The sequence below is a fragment of the Mobula birostris genome, chromosome 6 (genome assembly GCF_030028105.1).
Source record: "Mobula birostris isolate sMobBir1 chromosome 6, sMobBir1.hap1, whole genome shotgun sequence".
Lineage (NCBI taxonomy): Eukaryota > Metazoa > Chordata > Chondrichthyes > Myliobatiformes > Myliobatidae > Mobula > Mobula birostris.
In genome coordinates, this window is record NC_092375.1 from 49,166,256 (window position 1) to 49,182,466 (window position 16,211).

General features: G+C 41.2%; 1 protein-coding gene across 5 annotated transcripts in view; it reads left to right on the plus strand.

Moving 5' to 3' along the window:
- The window catches only part of caska (calcium/calmodulin-dependent serine protein kinase a), a 410,842-nt gene that overhangs the window by 203,587 nt on the left and 191,044 nt on the right, over positions 1–16,211 (plus strand). For all 5 annotated transcript variants that reach the window (XM_072260443.1, XM_072260444.1, XM_072260445.1 and 2 more), the window contains 4 exons: positions 280–455; positions 755–877; positions 1,396–1,479; positions 15,664–15,763. In XM_072260443.1, the coding sequence (XP_072116544.1) occupies positions 280–455; positions 755–877; positions 1,396–1,479; positions 15,664–15,763 (483 nt within the window). The remainder of the gene's footprint in view (positions 1–279; positions 456–754; positions 878–1,395; positions 1,480–15,663; positions 15,764–16,211) is intronic.

Genomic DNA, 16,211 nt, shown 5'->3' on the forward strand with positions numbered 1-16,211 from the left:
TCAAATAGTAAAACGATTTGTCTACAATGGTCCTCAGTTATTTTAACGGAAACTTTTATCTTGTTTAAAGTGCAGTGGAGTTACCTCGGGGGTAACCAGGAGATTTAACCAAGCAAGTTAATTTGCAGAAATAGTGTTGTTACTCCTTTGCTTTACATCTTTGATCACCACTTGAATGATTCCAACTTGATGCCATACCTGCTGTTTGAAGGCATCTACTGATAAAAACGACAGCTTTGAAAGTTGGCCTTTATTCTCTGCTTGAATTATTTTGTTTAGGTCGTGTAGGAACACCACATTTCATGGCACCAGAAGTTGTCAAAAGAGAACCATATGGAAAGCCAGTTGATGTTTGGGGTTGTGGTGTGATACTTTTTATTCTTCTTAGTGGCTGTTTGCCATTTTATGGAACAAAGGAAAGATTATTTGATGCCATCATCAAAGGAAAACACAAGGTAAAATGGAATTTTTGTGTGTCATTCTGGCTGCTGCTTAGAGTTGCTATACTAAACATTACAATATATAGTCAGCTTTGTGGTAATTCTTTGCAGTTTCACTGTGCTCAGGATTCTTATAATTTCCAAACTCAGTTTATGTTTCATTAGTCATGCTGCGATTATAAACAACTTTTAGTACATATTCCAAACTTCTTTTTATATAATGTTGTTATAAATAAACTCATGTGACTATCATATGAAAATGTGCACGAAATGTAATAATTATGCTATTAGTGATAACAGTTCTTTTCATATAGATGAACCCTAGGCAATGGATTCACATATCAGAGAGTGCGAAGGATTTGGTCCGTCGTATGCTTATGTTGGACCCTGCAGAAAGGATTACTGTTTATGAAGCTCTCAACCATCCGTGGCTTAAGGTACATTTTTAATTGATTTAAAATAGGCATCCAACTACAAGTCATTGTTAATTTGTGCAGCAGAGATGCTATTTCTTTGAAAAGTTTTGGAAAGTAATTGTAAGCAAAATGGTCATGGATTTTCCCACCTCATGTTGACAAGTTTATGCAAAATATTATTGTAGAGTGGTTAAACGATATGCAGTTGTATGGGCCACTCTATGTAGTCTTTTCGATCATTTGTGACCATCTAAGATGAAACATGGAACAATTCTCTGAGAAGTACATTTTCATTGCTTTGAGACTTGAGCATCATGCGTTAGAAAAATAACAGGAAATTTTGAGACCATTCCGGAAGTGTGTTAGCTTTGGACGTCTAGCATGTTAACTTAAGACAATTTAATTTAATTCAATTTGGAGCTTAGCCACATTTTGAGTTTGGAAAAAATATATAGACGTCACTGACTTCATCACAACCAGTTTAATATATATTTGCAGTGATAGATCCAGAGTTTTAAATAAAACATATTATATTTCAGGAGCGGGATCGATATGCATACAAAATTCACCTCCCTGAAACTGTGGAACAGCTGCGAAAATTTAATGCAAGAAGGAAATTGAAGGTAAGATCAAAAGATGAATTATTTGGTTTGGTATGGAAGGATGTTTCCGGTCCTTAACTGAGTAAAATCCAACTTCAAGTTTCATTGTACAGTAAGACTTGAGTGGAAATACTAAACCTTGTTGCACTACCCATTTCTTAGATCATTGTGCAGGGTTCAACTAATCTAAATCCTTTTTTAAAATGGTAACAAAGCATAGTACAGGCAGCCCAATCAAATTGAAAGAGGAGGCTAGACACAGAGCAAGAGATTTAAAAAGGAGTGCTTGTGGGCTTTCGACTTTTTCCAGAAGCTCAGTTGAATCCTGAGAGGAGGCTACCCACAGGTTGTAGTGATTTAAAAAAGAGCGTTCACGGGCTTTCGGTTTTTTCCAGCAGATCAATCAAATTGATATTCGTTAGCAAGAGCTAACAAAAATAAGGTAGGGACGAGCGGAGCAGCCATTGTTGGAGTGGGGAGGCTTTGGCTCAGCAGGCTTGGGTAAGAACAGCCTTCAGCATGGCAAGTTTCTTCTTCTTCTTCATGCTTTGTATGTTAGTACATAGTGCAGTGAAAATTGCTCTGGGGCTATGTTATGTTCTCTGTGTGAGATATGGAATTCTTGGAGACCTCCAGCCTCCTGGATAACCTCATCTACACCAGGTGCACCAAACTGCAGCTCCTCAAAGAACATGTTAAGGCACTGGAGCTGCAGCCCAATGATTTTCAGCTCATACAGAAAACTACAGGGAGGTAGTCACCCCTAAATTGCAGGAGATAGGAACCTGGTGACTGTCAGGAGAGGAAAAAGAAATGGTGAGCCAGTGCAGAGTACCCCTGTTGGCATTCCTCTCAATAATAAGTATACCACTTTGGATACTGTTGTGGGGAAGGGTCTACCAGAGAGGGAGCTGCAGCAACTGGGTCTCTGGTAATGAGTCTGGCCCTGTGCCTCAGAAGCAAAGGGGGAGGGGGGAGAAGAGGACTGCAGTAGTAATAGAGAATACCGTAGTTAAAGAAGTAGGCATGAGATTCTGTGGGCACGATAGAGAAACCCAGATGGTATGTTGCCTGCCAGATTCCAGGGTCAGGAACGTCTTAGATCGGGACCTCGGCATTCTAAAGGGGGAGTGTGAGCAGCCAAAGCTCTTGGTACATATTAACACCAGTGACATAGGTAGGAAAAGGGAGAGAGGATATAGTGAGTTAGAACCTCCAGGGTAGTAATCTGGATTGCTGCCTGTGCCACGCGCCAGTGAAGATAAGAATAGGATGATTTGGCAGATGAATGCATGGTTGAGAAACTGGCGCAGAAGGCAAGGCTTCAGATTTCTGGAACATTGGGATCTCTTCTGCAGATGGTATGACCTGTACAAAAGGGGTGGGTTGCACCTCAACCAGAACGGGACCAATATCCTTGCAGGCAGTTTTGCTAGAGCATTTGGGGAGGGTTTAAGCTAATTTGGTAGGGAGATGCGAACCTGAATGATAGGGCAAAGGATGGTGCAGTTAGTATACAAATGGATGGAGTGTGTAGTGATAGACTACGAGGAGGTACAGGCAGATAACATGGCAAAATTTCAGTCAGTGGGATGAGTTGAAATATAACATGGGGACAAAATCAAAAAGGGTGACAAATACAGGACTGAAGGTGTTATATTTGAATGCATACAGTATACCTAATAAGTTAGATGATTTTGCAGATAGAGATTAGTAGGTGTGACTCAGGGGACCACTGAGTCATGGCTGAAAGAAGTTCTTGGTTGGGAGCTAAATATGCAAGGATACACATTGTAGCGAAAGAGTAGGCAAGTAGATAGGGGGTAGGGTGGCTCTGTTGGTTAAAAAATGAAATCAAATTCTAAGAAAGAGGTGGCATAGGATCGGAAGATGTAGAATCTTTGCGAGTAGAGTCAAGAAACTGCAAAGGTAAAAAGAACCTGATGGAAGTTATACAGTGGCATGCAAAAGTTTGGGCACCCATGTCAAAATTTCTGTTACTGTGCATAGTTAAGTGAGTAGAAGATGAACTAATCTCCAAAAGTCATAAAGTTCAAGATTAGTGTATTATTTTTGTTTTGTACAATTTTAGAGTGAAAAAAAGGAAAGGAGCACCATGCAAAAGTTTGGGCACCCCAAGAGATTTGAGCTCTCAGATAACTTTTACCAAGGTCTCTGACCTTAATTAGCTTGTTAGGGCTATGGCTTGTTCACAGTCATCGTTAGGAAAGGCCAGGTGATGCAAATTTCAAAGCTTTATAAATACCCTGACTCCTCAAACCTTGTCCCAACAATCAGCAGCCATGGCCTCCTCTAAGCAGCTGCCTAACACTCTGAAAATTAAAATAAGTGATGCCCACAAAGCAGGAGAAGGCTATAAGGAGATAGCAAAGTGTTTTGAGGTAGCCGTTTCCTCAGTTTGTAATATAATTAAGAAATGATAGTTAATAGGAACGGTGGAGGTCAAGTTGAGGTCTGGAAGACCAAGAAACTTTCCAAGAGAACCGCTCGTAGGATTGCTAGAAAGGCAAATCAAAACCCCCGTTTGACTGCAAAAGACCTTCAGGAAGATTTAGCAGACTCTGGAGTGGTGATGCACTGTTCTACTGTGCAGCGACACCTGCACAAATATGACCTTCATGGAAGAGTCATCAGAAGAAAGCCTTTCCTGCGTCCTCACCACAAAATTCAGCGTCAGAAGTTTTCAAAAGAACATCTAAACAAGCCTGATGCATTTTGGAAACAAGTCCTGTGGACTGATGAAGTTAAAATAGAACTTTTTGGCCGCAAAGAGCAAAGGTATGTTTGGAGAAAAAAGGGTGCAGAATTTCATGAAAAGAACATCTCTCCAACTGTTAAGCACGGGGGTGGATTGATCATGCTTTGGGCTTGTGTTGCAGCCAGTGGCACGGGGAACATTTCACTGGTAGAGGGAAGAATGAATTCAATTAAATACCAGCAAATTCTGGAAGCAAACATCACACCGTCTGTAAAAAAGCTGAAGGTGAAAAGAGGATGGCTTCTACAACAGGATAATGATTCTAACCCCACCTCAAAATCCACAATGAACTACCTCAAGAGGCGCAAGCTGAAGGTTTTGCCATGGCCCTCACAGTCCCCCAACCTAAACATCATCGAAAATCTGTGGATAGACCTCAAAAGAGCAGTGCATGCAAGACGACCCAAGAATCTCACAGAACTGGAAGCCTTTTGCATGAAAGAATGGGTGAAAATCCCCCAAACAAGAATTGAAAGACTCTTAGCTGGCTGCAGAAAGCGTTTACAAGTTGTGATACTTGCCAAAGGGGGTGTCACTTTGTACTGACCATGCAGGGTGCCCAAACTTTTGCTTCGGGCCCTTTTCCTTTTTTGTCATTTTGAAACTGTAAAAGATGGAAATAAAAAAGTAATCTTGCTTAAAATATTAAAGAAATGTGTCATCTTTAACTTTATGCCTTTTGGAAATCAGTTCATCTTTTACTCGCTGAGCTATTCACAGTAACAGAAATTTTGACCAGGGGTGCCCAAACTTTTGCATGCCACTGTATACAGGCCTCCGAGCAATAGCCAGGATATTGTCTACAAATTACAATGGAAGGTAGAAAACACATGTCAAAAGGACAATGTTGCAATAGTCATAGGGGATCTCAATATTCAGGTAGATTGAGAAAATCAGGTTGGTGCTGGATCCCAAGAGAGTATTTGCAAAATGCCTACAAGATGTCTTTTTAAGAGCAGCATGTGACTGAGCCCATTCAGAGAAAGGCTGTTCTGGAAAGGTGTTGTGTAATGAACCAGATTCAATTAAGGAGCTTAAAGAAACGAAAACCTTAGAGGAGTAGTGATTGTAATATGATAGACTTCATCCTACAATTTGAGGGGGAGAAGCTAAAGTCAGATTTATCACTATTACAGTGGAGTAAAGGCAAATATAGAGGCATGAGAGGGAAGCTGCTGAAGTTGATTGGAAGGGGACACTAGCAGGGATGACGGCAGAATGGCAATGGCTTCAGTTTCTGGGAGGAATACAAAAGGCACAGGATAGATACATCCCAAAGAAGTAGTAGTATTCTAAATATAGGATGGCATAACCATGGCTGACAAAGGAAGTAAAAAAAAACATAAAAGCAAAAGAGAAGGTATATAATACAGCAAAAGTTAGTAAGAAGGTGGAAGTTTCGGCAACTAAAAAAAGCCAGGAGGAGGAAAAAGATGAAATATGAAGGTAAGCTAGCAAATAATATCAGAGAGGATATTATTGATAGCCCCTTTGATATGACTAGGAATATAAAGAGTAATAGGGAGGTGAGAGTAGATATCGGACTGCTAGAACTAATGCTGGAGAGGTAGTAGTGGGGGGGGGGGGGAACGAAATAACGGACAGACTAAAGTATTTTGATTCCATCTTCACTGTGGAAATACTCCCAAGTATGCCAGAAGTTCAAGAGTGTCAGCACACAGAAGTGAGTGCAATTGCTATTAATATGGAGATGGTGCTTGGGAAGCTGAAAGGTTTGAAGGTAAACAAGTCACCAGGACTAGATTGACTACACTCCAGGGTTTTGAAAGAGCTAGCTAAAGAAATTGTGGAGGCATTAGTAATGATCTTTCAAAAATCACTAGTTACTAACATGGTTCTGGAGGACTGGAAAATTGCAAATGTCACTCCACTCTTCAAGAAGAGAAGGAGGCAGAAGAAAGGAAATTATAGGCCTGTTATCCTGATGTTAGTGGTTGAGAAGATGTTGTGGTTAATTGTTTAAGGATGATGTTTTGGGTTACTTGGAAGCAGATGATAAAATAGGTCAAAGTCAGCACCATTTCCTTAAGGGGGAAATCTTGCCTGACAAGTATGTTGGAATTGTTTCAGGAAATAACAAGTAGAATAGACAAAGGAGATTTGTTGGATTTTGTGTACTGTAAATTCTGGTGTATAAGCCGACCCCCCATTTTCAAGGTTAAAAAAGTGACTTTTTTCATATTACCTTTGTATAAACCGACCCCTTTTGTAGAGGTTTTTGATTTAACCAGAAAAGATCACAAGATCTCACATGCCAGTACTCAGCTTTGCCGGATCCAGAACCTGGAAATTTTGTGAACCAGTACCTGCTAAGAAAATAGGCCTAACATTATAGAGCATTATCAGCGAATAAATAAATCAGGGAGGGAAGTTTTGGTTTAGGTTTCCCAATGGTAAGGAATCCTCTGAAATGTAGCCCCCGTGAAACCATTTAGCGCCCATCCTCATCTCATTAAAACATAACACAGGGTGGCAGGATCAGTACGTATGCTCAATATCGAGTTTGCGACCACCATCTACAAAAGATTAAAATGAATGCAATATGATGCTGGCTTCAAGCTGAAGGTTGTTGATTTTGCTAAAGGAACGAATAATTCTGCAGCTGCTAAGAAGTTTAGTGTAAACGAGAAACAAGTGAGAGAGTGGAGAAAGGCAGAGGACACGCTGAGGGAAATGCGAAAGACGAAATGTGCAAACCGTGGGAGAACATGCCAGTGGCCAGAACTGGAAGAAAAAGGTTTAGAGTGGGTGAATCACCAGCGATCGTCTGGATACATTGTACCAGAGAAATGATTCGAGTTCAAGCGTTGAAATGGGCCGAAAAACACAGTGAGGTCGGCGAAAATTTCAAAGTGACGCGAAGTTGGTGCACCCAACTTGATGAATAGACATGATCTTGTGTTGAGACAAAAAACAAAGATTGCTCAGTAGTTGCTGAGCGACCTTGAGAATAAGATTACGGCCTACCAATCGTTCGTAATCAAGCATCGAAAGGCACGTCCTTACCCGCTCTTGCTGATTGGTAACATGGACGAAACACCAATGTTCTTTGATTTTGCTGGCAACTGCACTGTCAATCAGAAGGGGGAGAAAACAGTCCTTGTCAAAACAACTGTACACGAGAAGCAACATTTTACTGTCGCGTTAACGTGTATGGCTAATGGACCAAACTACCACCAATGGTGATTTTTAAGAGGAAAACATTCCCAAAGAAAGAAAAATTCCTGCTGGGTGTTGTTTACATTCAAGAACGCAGCTGGATGGACAAAGCGGGTTGCTTAAAGTGGGTTAAGGAGGTGTGGCGTCGACGTCCTGAAGGTTTCAGGAAGGAAAAGTCGCTACTTGTCTGGGACATGTTCAAAGCGCACTTGTCAGGTGAGACAAAAGCAACACTGAAAGCTGAAAATACGGACATTGCAGTCATACCCGGTGGTTTGACGTCCGTGCTCCAGCCACTAGATGTGAGTTTAAACAAACCATTCAAAGAATTCATGTGTCGACAGTGGAACGAATGGATGATGTCTGGAAATCAGTCATTCACACCAGCGGGAAATATGAGGGCCACATCTCTAGCTACAGTTTGTGAGTGGGTAGGCAATCGTGGGAGGAAATGAAGGCCGAGTGCATTGTGAAGGCCTTCAAGAAGTGCAGCATCAGCAATGCTTTGGATGGTACTGAAGATCATTTGCTTTGGGAAGAAGACGATGGAGATTTGGCAGCCAGTAAAGCTGCAAATGACGATGTCGAAGCAGAAATTGACAATCCTTATGATGATATGGTGACTGTCAAAGAAAGTGACACGATTTTCGGAGAGTCAGATAATAAAGAGTGAGAGTTTCAAGCTCTGAACGTTTGACGACAACAGTGTGTGCAAGTAAATTGAGAAACAGGATGTGTTTTGTAGCTCTTTTGTGTAGATTTCATAAGCGTTTGTATTTTCTTTTGTATTTGACTCAAAATCAGCCAATAACTACAACCTGTCTTCCGTGTACCAGTTTCCCCCGCCATCCGAAGGTAGAGCATTCCTATGAAACGGTTCATAAGCCGGAATGTAGTAAAGTGAAGAAGCAACGCAATCGGCAATCGCCTCTGATCTGGGCCAACATTTACGTGCCGGGCAGCGCCTAATTAATAAGCTTGTTTATTTCGGCTTTTTTTCTTAAAGATGTGCTGGGTGCGTCCCGGCACCGCTGCATTCTTCGCGGATCGGTATCTGTCCGCGGCCCAGGGGTTGGGATGGTGGGACACTGGGGTGTGATCTCGTCGTCTGTTTCCATCAGGGCAGGCAGGTCATCTTCTATGACTGCCTGCCTCGATCTCGAAGGTTGAGGTTCGTTGTCTGCTGCGGCTGATATGGAAGGCTTGCTTGACTGCTTAGCCTTGCGCATTTTTAGATCATACAGTTCTTTGTAAGCACTCAAACCATCCTGCAAATATGCCCTAAACCGACGTACCCTTTCAAAATTAAAGTCGTACTTTATCATTGCAGCGAAAATCTCACGCAGTTGCTTCACATTCAGTTCCTGGACGATTTCACTTCCAGTCCGTTGCTACTGTATTCGGTTTCGATTGTTATCCTTTCCTCTTCCAATTGCATCAGCTCTTCATCTATCAGTTCTTGGTCATGGGATGCCAAAACCTCTTCAACATGATCTTCGTCAACTTCCACAAGCCAAACTCACGTTGTCCTTACTTGGTTCACCACGATCGAAACGCTTAATTATGTCTAGTTTTACGCTAAGTGTGACACCCTTATGAGCTCTTTTAGGCTTTTCCGATATCTTAGAACTCATCTTGCTAACGGATGCTCACAGGCACGTGTTTAAGCAATGCCGGCGAGAATGCAGTTCCGAATCCAGGGGAGGAGCAGCTGCTCGGGGCGCACGCTGCCTTTTTTTGTAACTGTTTAAACACCTGTTAGCGAAAACAGGTAATTAATGTAGGTAAACACGAGGAACTTCTGCAGATGCTGGAAATTCAAGCAACACACATCAAAGTTGCTGGTGAACGCAGCAGGCCAGGCAGCATCTCTAGGAAGAGGTACAGTCGACGTTTCGGGCCAAGACCCTTCGTCAGGACTAACTGAAGGAAGAGCTAGTAAGAGATTTGAGAGGAGGAGGAGATCCAAAATGATAGGAGAAGACAGGAGGGGTAGGAATGGAGCCAAGAGCTGGCCACTTGATTGGCAAAAGGGATATGAGAGGATCATGGGACAGGAGGCCCAGGGAGAAGGAAAAGGGGGAGGGGGAGAAAAAAAACCCAGAAGATGGGCAAGGGGTAGGTCTTTTGTAACAGTGAGATTTCGTAAAGCGAACGTTCAAAAAGCGGGGGACACCTGTATTCGTTTTTCCAAAGTTGGCACCCTCTGTATAAGCCGACCCCCTAATTTTAGGACCAAAATTTAGGGCCAGATCCTCAGCTTATACACCAGAATTTACGGTACTTGGATTTTCAGAAGGCCTTTGATAAGGTGCTACACTTGAAGCTGCTTAATAAGATAAGAGCCCATGGTGTTACAGGAAAGAAACTCGCATAGATAGAGGATTTGCTGATTGGCAGGATACAAAGAGTGGCTGGTTGCTGGTGACAACTGGTGCTCCACAGTGGTTAGTGTTGGGACCGCTTTTTATGTTATATATCAATGATTTGGATGATGAAATTGAGGCCTTTGTGGCCAAGTGCCCTGTTGATATGAAGACAGGTGAAGAGGGTAGATAGTGTTGAGGAAACTGTGAGGTTGCAGAAGGAATTAGATTAGGAGAATGGGCAAAGAAGTGGCAGATGAAATACAGTGTCAGGAAGTGTATGGTCATGCACTTTGGTAGAAGGATCAAAAGTGTAGACTATTTTCTAAGTGGGCAGAAAATTCAAAAATCCATGGTGAAAAGGGGCTTGGGAGTCCTTGTACAGGATTTGCTAAAGGTTAACTTGCAGGTTGAGTCAGTGGTGAGGAAGACAAATTAAATATTAGCATTCATTTCTCGAAGACTAGGAATAAAAAAGCAAGGGTATAATGCTAAGGCTTTATAAGACGCTATTGAGGCCTCACTTGGAGTACTGTGAGCATTTTTAGGCCTCTTATCTAAAACAGGTTGTGCTGATATTAGGGACGGTTCAGAGGAGGTTCGTGAGCATGATTCTGGGAATGAAGGAGCTATGGTATAAGGAGCCTTTGGCTCTGAGCTTGTACTTGCTGGAATTTAGAGGAACAAGGGGGAACTCATTGAAACCTATCTTATATTGAAAGGCCTAGGTAGAGTGGATGTAAAGAGGATGTTTCCTGTAGTGGGGGATACTAGGACCAGAGGGCATTGCCTCAGAATAGAGGGACATCCATTTAGAACAGAGATGAGGAATTTCTTTACCCAGTAGGTGGTGACTCTGAAATTCTTTGCCACCGGCAGCTATGGAAGCCAGATCATTGGGTGTATTTAAGGTGGAGGTTGATAGGTTCTTGATTAGTCAGGGTGTGAAAGGTTACAGGGAGAAGGCAGGAGAATGGGGTTGAGAGAGAATTGGATCAGCCATGATGAAATGGCAGAGTATACTTGATGGGCTGAATAGCCTAATTCTGCTCCTATCTCTGGCGTCTTAGGGTCTAATTTCTACCAAAGCCTATGAAAGATGGCAGGCCAAATAAAGAGACAGTACACTGTTCAGGGCAAGCCCCTTAACAGTGTTGGTGAGCAGCGGGATCTTGTTCGTAGCTCCCTGAAAATGGCTACACAGGTTGATAAGGTGGTTAAGAAGACATATGGCATGCTTGACTTTATTAGTCAAAGCACTGAGTTCAAAAGTCAACAAGTTATGTTATAGTTTTATAAAACTCTAGTTAGACCTCATTGGAGTGTTGAATACATTTCTGGTTGTCCCATAATAGGAAGAATGTTGAGTCTTTAGAGAGGTTGTTGAAAAGTTTATCAGGATGCTGCCTGGATTAGAGGGCATGTGCTGTAACAGATTTTGGACAAACTTGGGTTGTTTTCTGTGGTGGAGGCTGAAGGGGTGATCTGATGGAAGTTTGTAAATTATGAGAGGCATAGACAGTATCTTTTGCCCAGGATCAAAATGTCTAATACCAGGGGCATGCATTTAAGTTGAGAGGGGTAATTTCAAATGAGTTGTGAGGCGTAAGCCTTTTTTCAGAGTACTGGGTGCCTGGGACATGCTGCCTGAGGTAGTGGTAAAGGGAGATGCATTAGGGACATTTAAGAGACTTTTAGATAGGCACGTGAATGTGAAGGAAATGAAGGAATATAGATAGGTAGATTCTTTATTAATTCCAAAGTAAATTACAGTGTCACAATAGCATTACAGGTGCACAGATGTACAAATATTAAAGAGAAATAAGAAAGAACAAAAAAGAAGTTACCTCAAACAGTATAAAAGGGGTGATCATCACTTCCCCGGCTGTAGGCTGACTCATTGCTGCAGATAATAATGACCTCATATAGCGCTGTTTGGAGCAGCGCGATTGCCTTAGTCTGTTAGTAAGAGTGTTTCTCTTTTCAGCCAGGATGGCATGCAGACGGTGAGGAAAACATTGTCCAGAATTGCCAGCATTTTCTGTAGGGTCCTTTGTTCTACCACCGCTTCTGGTGTGTCCAGTTTGACTCCTATAACAGAGCCAGCCTTTCTAATCAGTTTATTGAGCCTGTTGGCAACACCTGTATTGATGCCATTGCCCCAGCACACCACCGCATAGAAGATTGGCCATTGTGTAGGTATATGGGATTAGTTTAGTTGACCATTTAATTATTAACTTATTTGATTCAGTACAATATTGTAGGCTGGAGGGCCTGTTCGTGTGCTGTACGAAATGCATGCCCCCTGGTATTAGATATTTGTTCTAAATCAGATCATTCAGGAAAGAAGCTTTTTCTTTCAGAATTATTAATGGAATTTGGAAGTTGCTGACAATGCCATTATTTATTGCCTTTACCTCAACGCCTTTGAAAAGGTAGTGGTGATCCACTTCATTGAAATGCTTTAATCATTCAGCATTGTTGTGTAACGAGTTACTGATTTCAGGCACACTGATGAAGAAATATAAGTATATTTCTCCAGACATCTCTGTGTGACTTGAAAAGTGGGCTTGTGGTGAAGATGTCTGAGATTATAAGTTTGAACAGTGTTGTTGAAATAATATCAACAAATATCTGCGTTCATGGTGTGCCAATGGTAGAGATTATCTTGTTTGGTTGGTGGATGATGCACCAATTAGGTTGCTGGGTGATGTTGGAAATTCTTTAGTTGGAACTGTTCTCATACAGGCCTGTGGAAAATATTGCATCCCATTCTGTACCAATACTACTCAAAAGTCTCTTCCCATTAACTGACCACAAGAACATATCCATGTATTCCTCTTACTTTTCTTGATTGTAGTGAAGCTTGATACCGTGATTACGATTTTTAGGAACCAGTTCCAAACTTGAATCTTTCTCTGATTGAGGAGATTTCTATGGAATTCCTTCCTGATCAATATGTTGGCCCAATAAAAATTTCAAATTTGTCCAATAACACCCGCACACCCTCCCCCCACTATTATTTTAGTATACTCAATGGAGTCATCCTTTTCATTTGCCAGCCTGTTAATTAGCTTGTGGTCATATACTTTCCACTGCATTATCTTCCTTTGTTGTTTTGATTAAAACAGATATTCCAAATGTCCACATGGATGTTTTATAAACTCTCATCTGTTAATTTTGGCAGATTGACCTTCCTAGACATTTCAGGAAGTTTTGTTTTCCCTGCCAGGCGTAATAAAAGTTCGGATTTTGAAAAGATGGAATTGTGGATATTTTGGGAATTACAGTCAGAAAAATGTGTCTTTTTCCTCAGCTTCCTCTTAAGCTAAATAAGTTCAGAATATACTGCAAATTCAGCATTTAATGTTGAGTTGCTCACTGAACACATGATACTCATCTGACTGTCTTTTCTGGAGGGTGCAAACAGGAAAAGAAAACCACTGGGTAATATGACAGAGTGTTTCCACATTTGCTGCGTCTAAATGTACTTGTTGATAAAGTATGCTTAATTTTGATTGGTTAAAAGAACTGGAAAGTGGTCCAATCAAGAGTTAACCTGGTGTGTTAAAGAAATGAAGAGTTGTTACATTTTAATTCATGTCCCTTCCTATACTATTATAGTATGCCTTTGGTTACATGAAGTACTTTTTTAAAATATTCAGTAATTGTCTTAATCATCATTTGCTTCTAGCAATGACTCTCGGCCTGCAGGAAACAAATCACTTGGTTATAGTACAGTACTTAAAACAACAATTTCTAAAGTTTTTTTTCGGTAGAGACCATTTTTTTCGGAATTTTGAATTTATTTTGTTGCAAGGTTATTTTAATTATCAAACTGGTTTGTCTGATGTAACAATGATATGAAGTTTTCTCCCCACAAAGAAACATCAGGCCACTGTCTCATGTGCCATCACTGACTTTATCACCTTCAGAGATCTCCCTTCTACAGCTTTCAGCCTCATTGTTCCCCAAGCCCATGCTGCCTATTTCTATCTCCTACACAATATTCACAAGCCAAACTGCCTTGGTTGGCCCATTGTTTCTGCCTGTTCCTACCCTGCTGAACTTATACAGTCAAATTTCATCTCCATCTTGTCCCCTTTGTACAGTCTCTTCCCACCTCTATCCATAGCACTTTGGGTGCTCTCCACTACTTCCACAACTTCCAATTTCCTGGCCCTGACTGCCGAATTTTCACTTATGCTCCTCCCACTTTCTCCAGACAACCATGGGCACTTGCACGGGCCACATTTATGCTCACCTTTTGTTGGCTACAGGGAGCAATCCATGTTCCAAACCTACACCAGCTCCACAACTCCACAACTCTCTCTCCTCTGCATCTCGCCTAGTTCACTATTAACATCCACCATGCACTTGCATTAACTTAGTCCATTTCTGACAGCTGTCTCCCTTCATCTGTCTCCATCTCGGGAGACAGATTATTCACTGGCATTATCTACAAAACTACTGACTTCCAACAGTTACTTTGACTACACCACTTCCCACAGAGCCACTTGCAAGGATTCTTTTGTTGCATGAATGAAGTCACCAGAGAAAATTACTGGTAGATACAAACAGCTTCTTTATTTGATCATATGAAGATGCTTTCGGCCAAAAGGTCTGCTGGCCCAACGTGGGGCTCGATATTTTATGTGCTAAACATCAAAGGATAATTCCATATTTACAATGTATGGACAATGCTTTCTTTGAAACTACATACAACCTTCACACCTGATTCGCATTCACACCACAGACATCTAAGTAAATTTTAGTCAGCATTGCCTGGACTAGGATTCACAGCTTTAGGAACCCATTGTTCAAAGCTGCACTCGGAATTAAATTCACAATACATATTCAGGTGTGAAGACTAGTAGCTAAAGTCAGTTGGTAAATGTATATGTCCTAAACCCAAAAATCACTCTTAACGGGTGCCGTTCCCTTTTCTCACTTCATCCATCTCCATCACAGCATGATGAGACTTTCACTACAGGACATTCAAGATGTCCTTGTTTTTTTTAAGAAAATGAGGTCCTATCACTCCTCCAACACGCCCCCAACCTAATATTAATGCAGCTATCACTTCCACATCTGCCCTTAGTCTGTTTCTACCCAGACGTAACAGGAATAGAGGGCCCACCACAAGCACATCTCCACTTTTCACAGTGATCACTCTCTCTGTGTCTTCCTTGTCCACTCATCCTGCCAGCCATTCACCCTACAGGCACTTACCCATGCAACCATGCTAAATGCTACACCTTCCCCTAGCGTACTTCACATGTAAATCAGCCAGTGTCATTTATTGCATCTGATGCTCTCAGTGTGACCTCTGTATCAGTGAGAACCAACCCAATGCAACATACTGAGTGCCTATCCATGGCCCCCTCCACCTCAGGTTGAGGCTAGATGCAGACCAGAGGACAGCACCCTCATATTGCACTTCGGTAGTCTCCAACCTGATGGCACAAACATGGATTTTGCTAACTTCTGGTAACCACTTCCCTCTGTCCATGTATTCCTTTCCTTTTTCTCAAACACCCCTCCCCCACTATCCTTTCTTACCTTCTGTATCTCACCCTGTTGATCTTCCCATCACCTACATATTTTCCTTCTGGTTCTCAAATTTTTGGAAAATGATTTGTGAATTCTGTAAGGGCATATTTCAAATACCCAAACATCTGTAATGCGGAGATTGCCTGTAGTCTGAGTATTGCCTTAATAATTTTCTGTTTTGTAACTTTCTTGAGGTATTCAATTAATATTTTGTGGGTTAGTACACTGTTTATTGGTTTGAAAACTACTAGGTTAAAAAAAATGAATTATGTATAGACAAATTAAATAAGCTTGTAATTTGTAATGTTTTTCCTTAATTTATTTTAGGGAGCAGTTCTTGCAGCTGTATCAAGTCACAAATTCAATTCTTTCTATGGTGACCCACCTGAAGAGCTGCCTGACTTCTCAGAAGACCCTACCTCTTCAGGTAAAATGTTTTAACATTTGGATTCCAAAGACAATTCCTGTAAATAGTTTAGGTAAATTAAAATTTTGAAGTTTTGCAGCACAAATATGCTTTTTATAATTACCAAGCCAGTCTTCTCCTAATTTTTCAAGCTCACAGCATACAGCAAGTTTGCATTTAAATGTTGAAAAGATATGAAATATATCAACATGACACTTTGTCTTGAATTAATACATGCAGGCATAAGCAAAGTCATTCAACATAAACTTGTGTGTTTAAAGGCTTTGTCATCTGACAATGTGTAGTGAGATTATTATCACAACTTCTTGAGTAAGTGCCTGACTGGGAGTCTACTAAACAAACAAGTCAGAATAGCTCTTTTAATTTTGCATGTTAATATTATGACTTTGTAATTCTAAATCAGTCCATTTCCAAAAAGAGACTGTAACTCGTAAGCTGTATTTCTTGA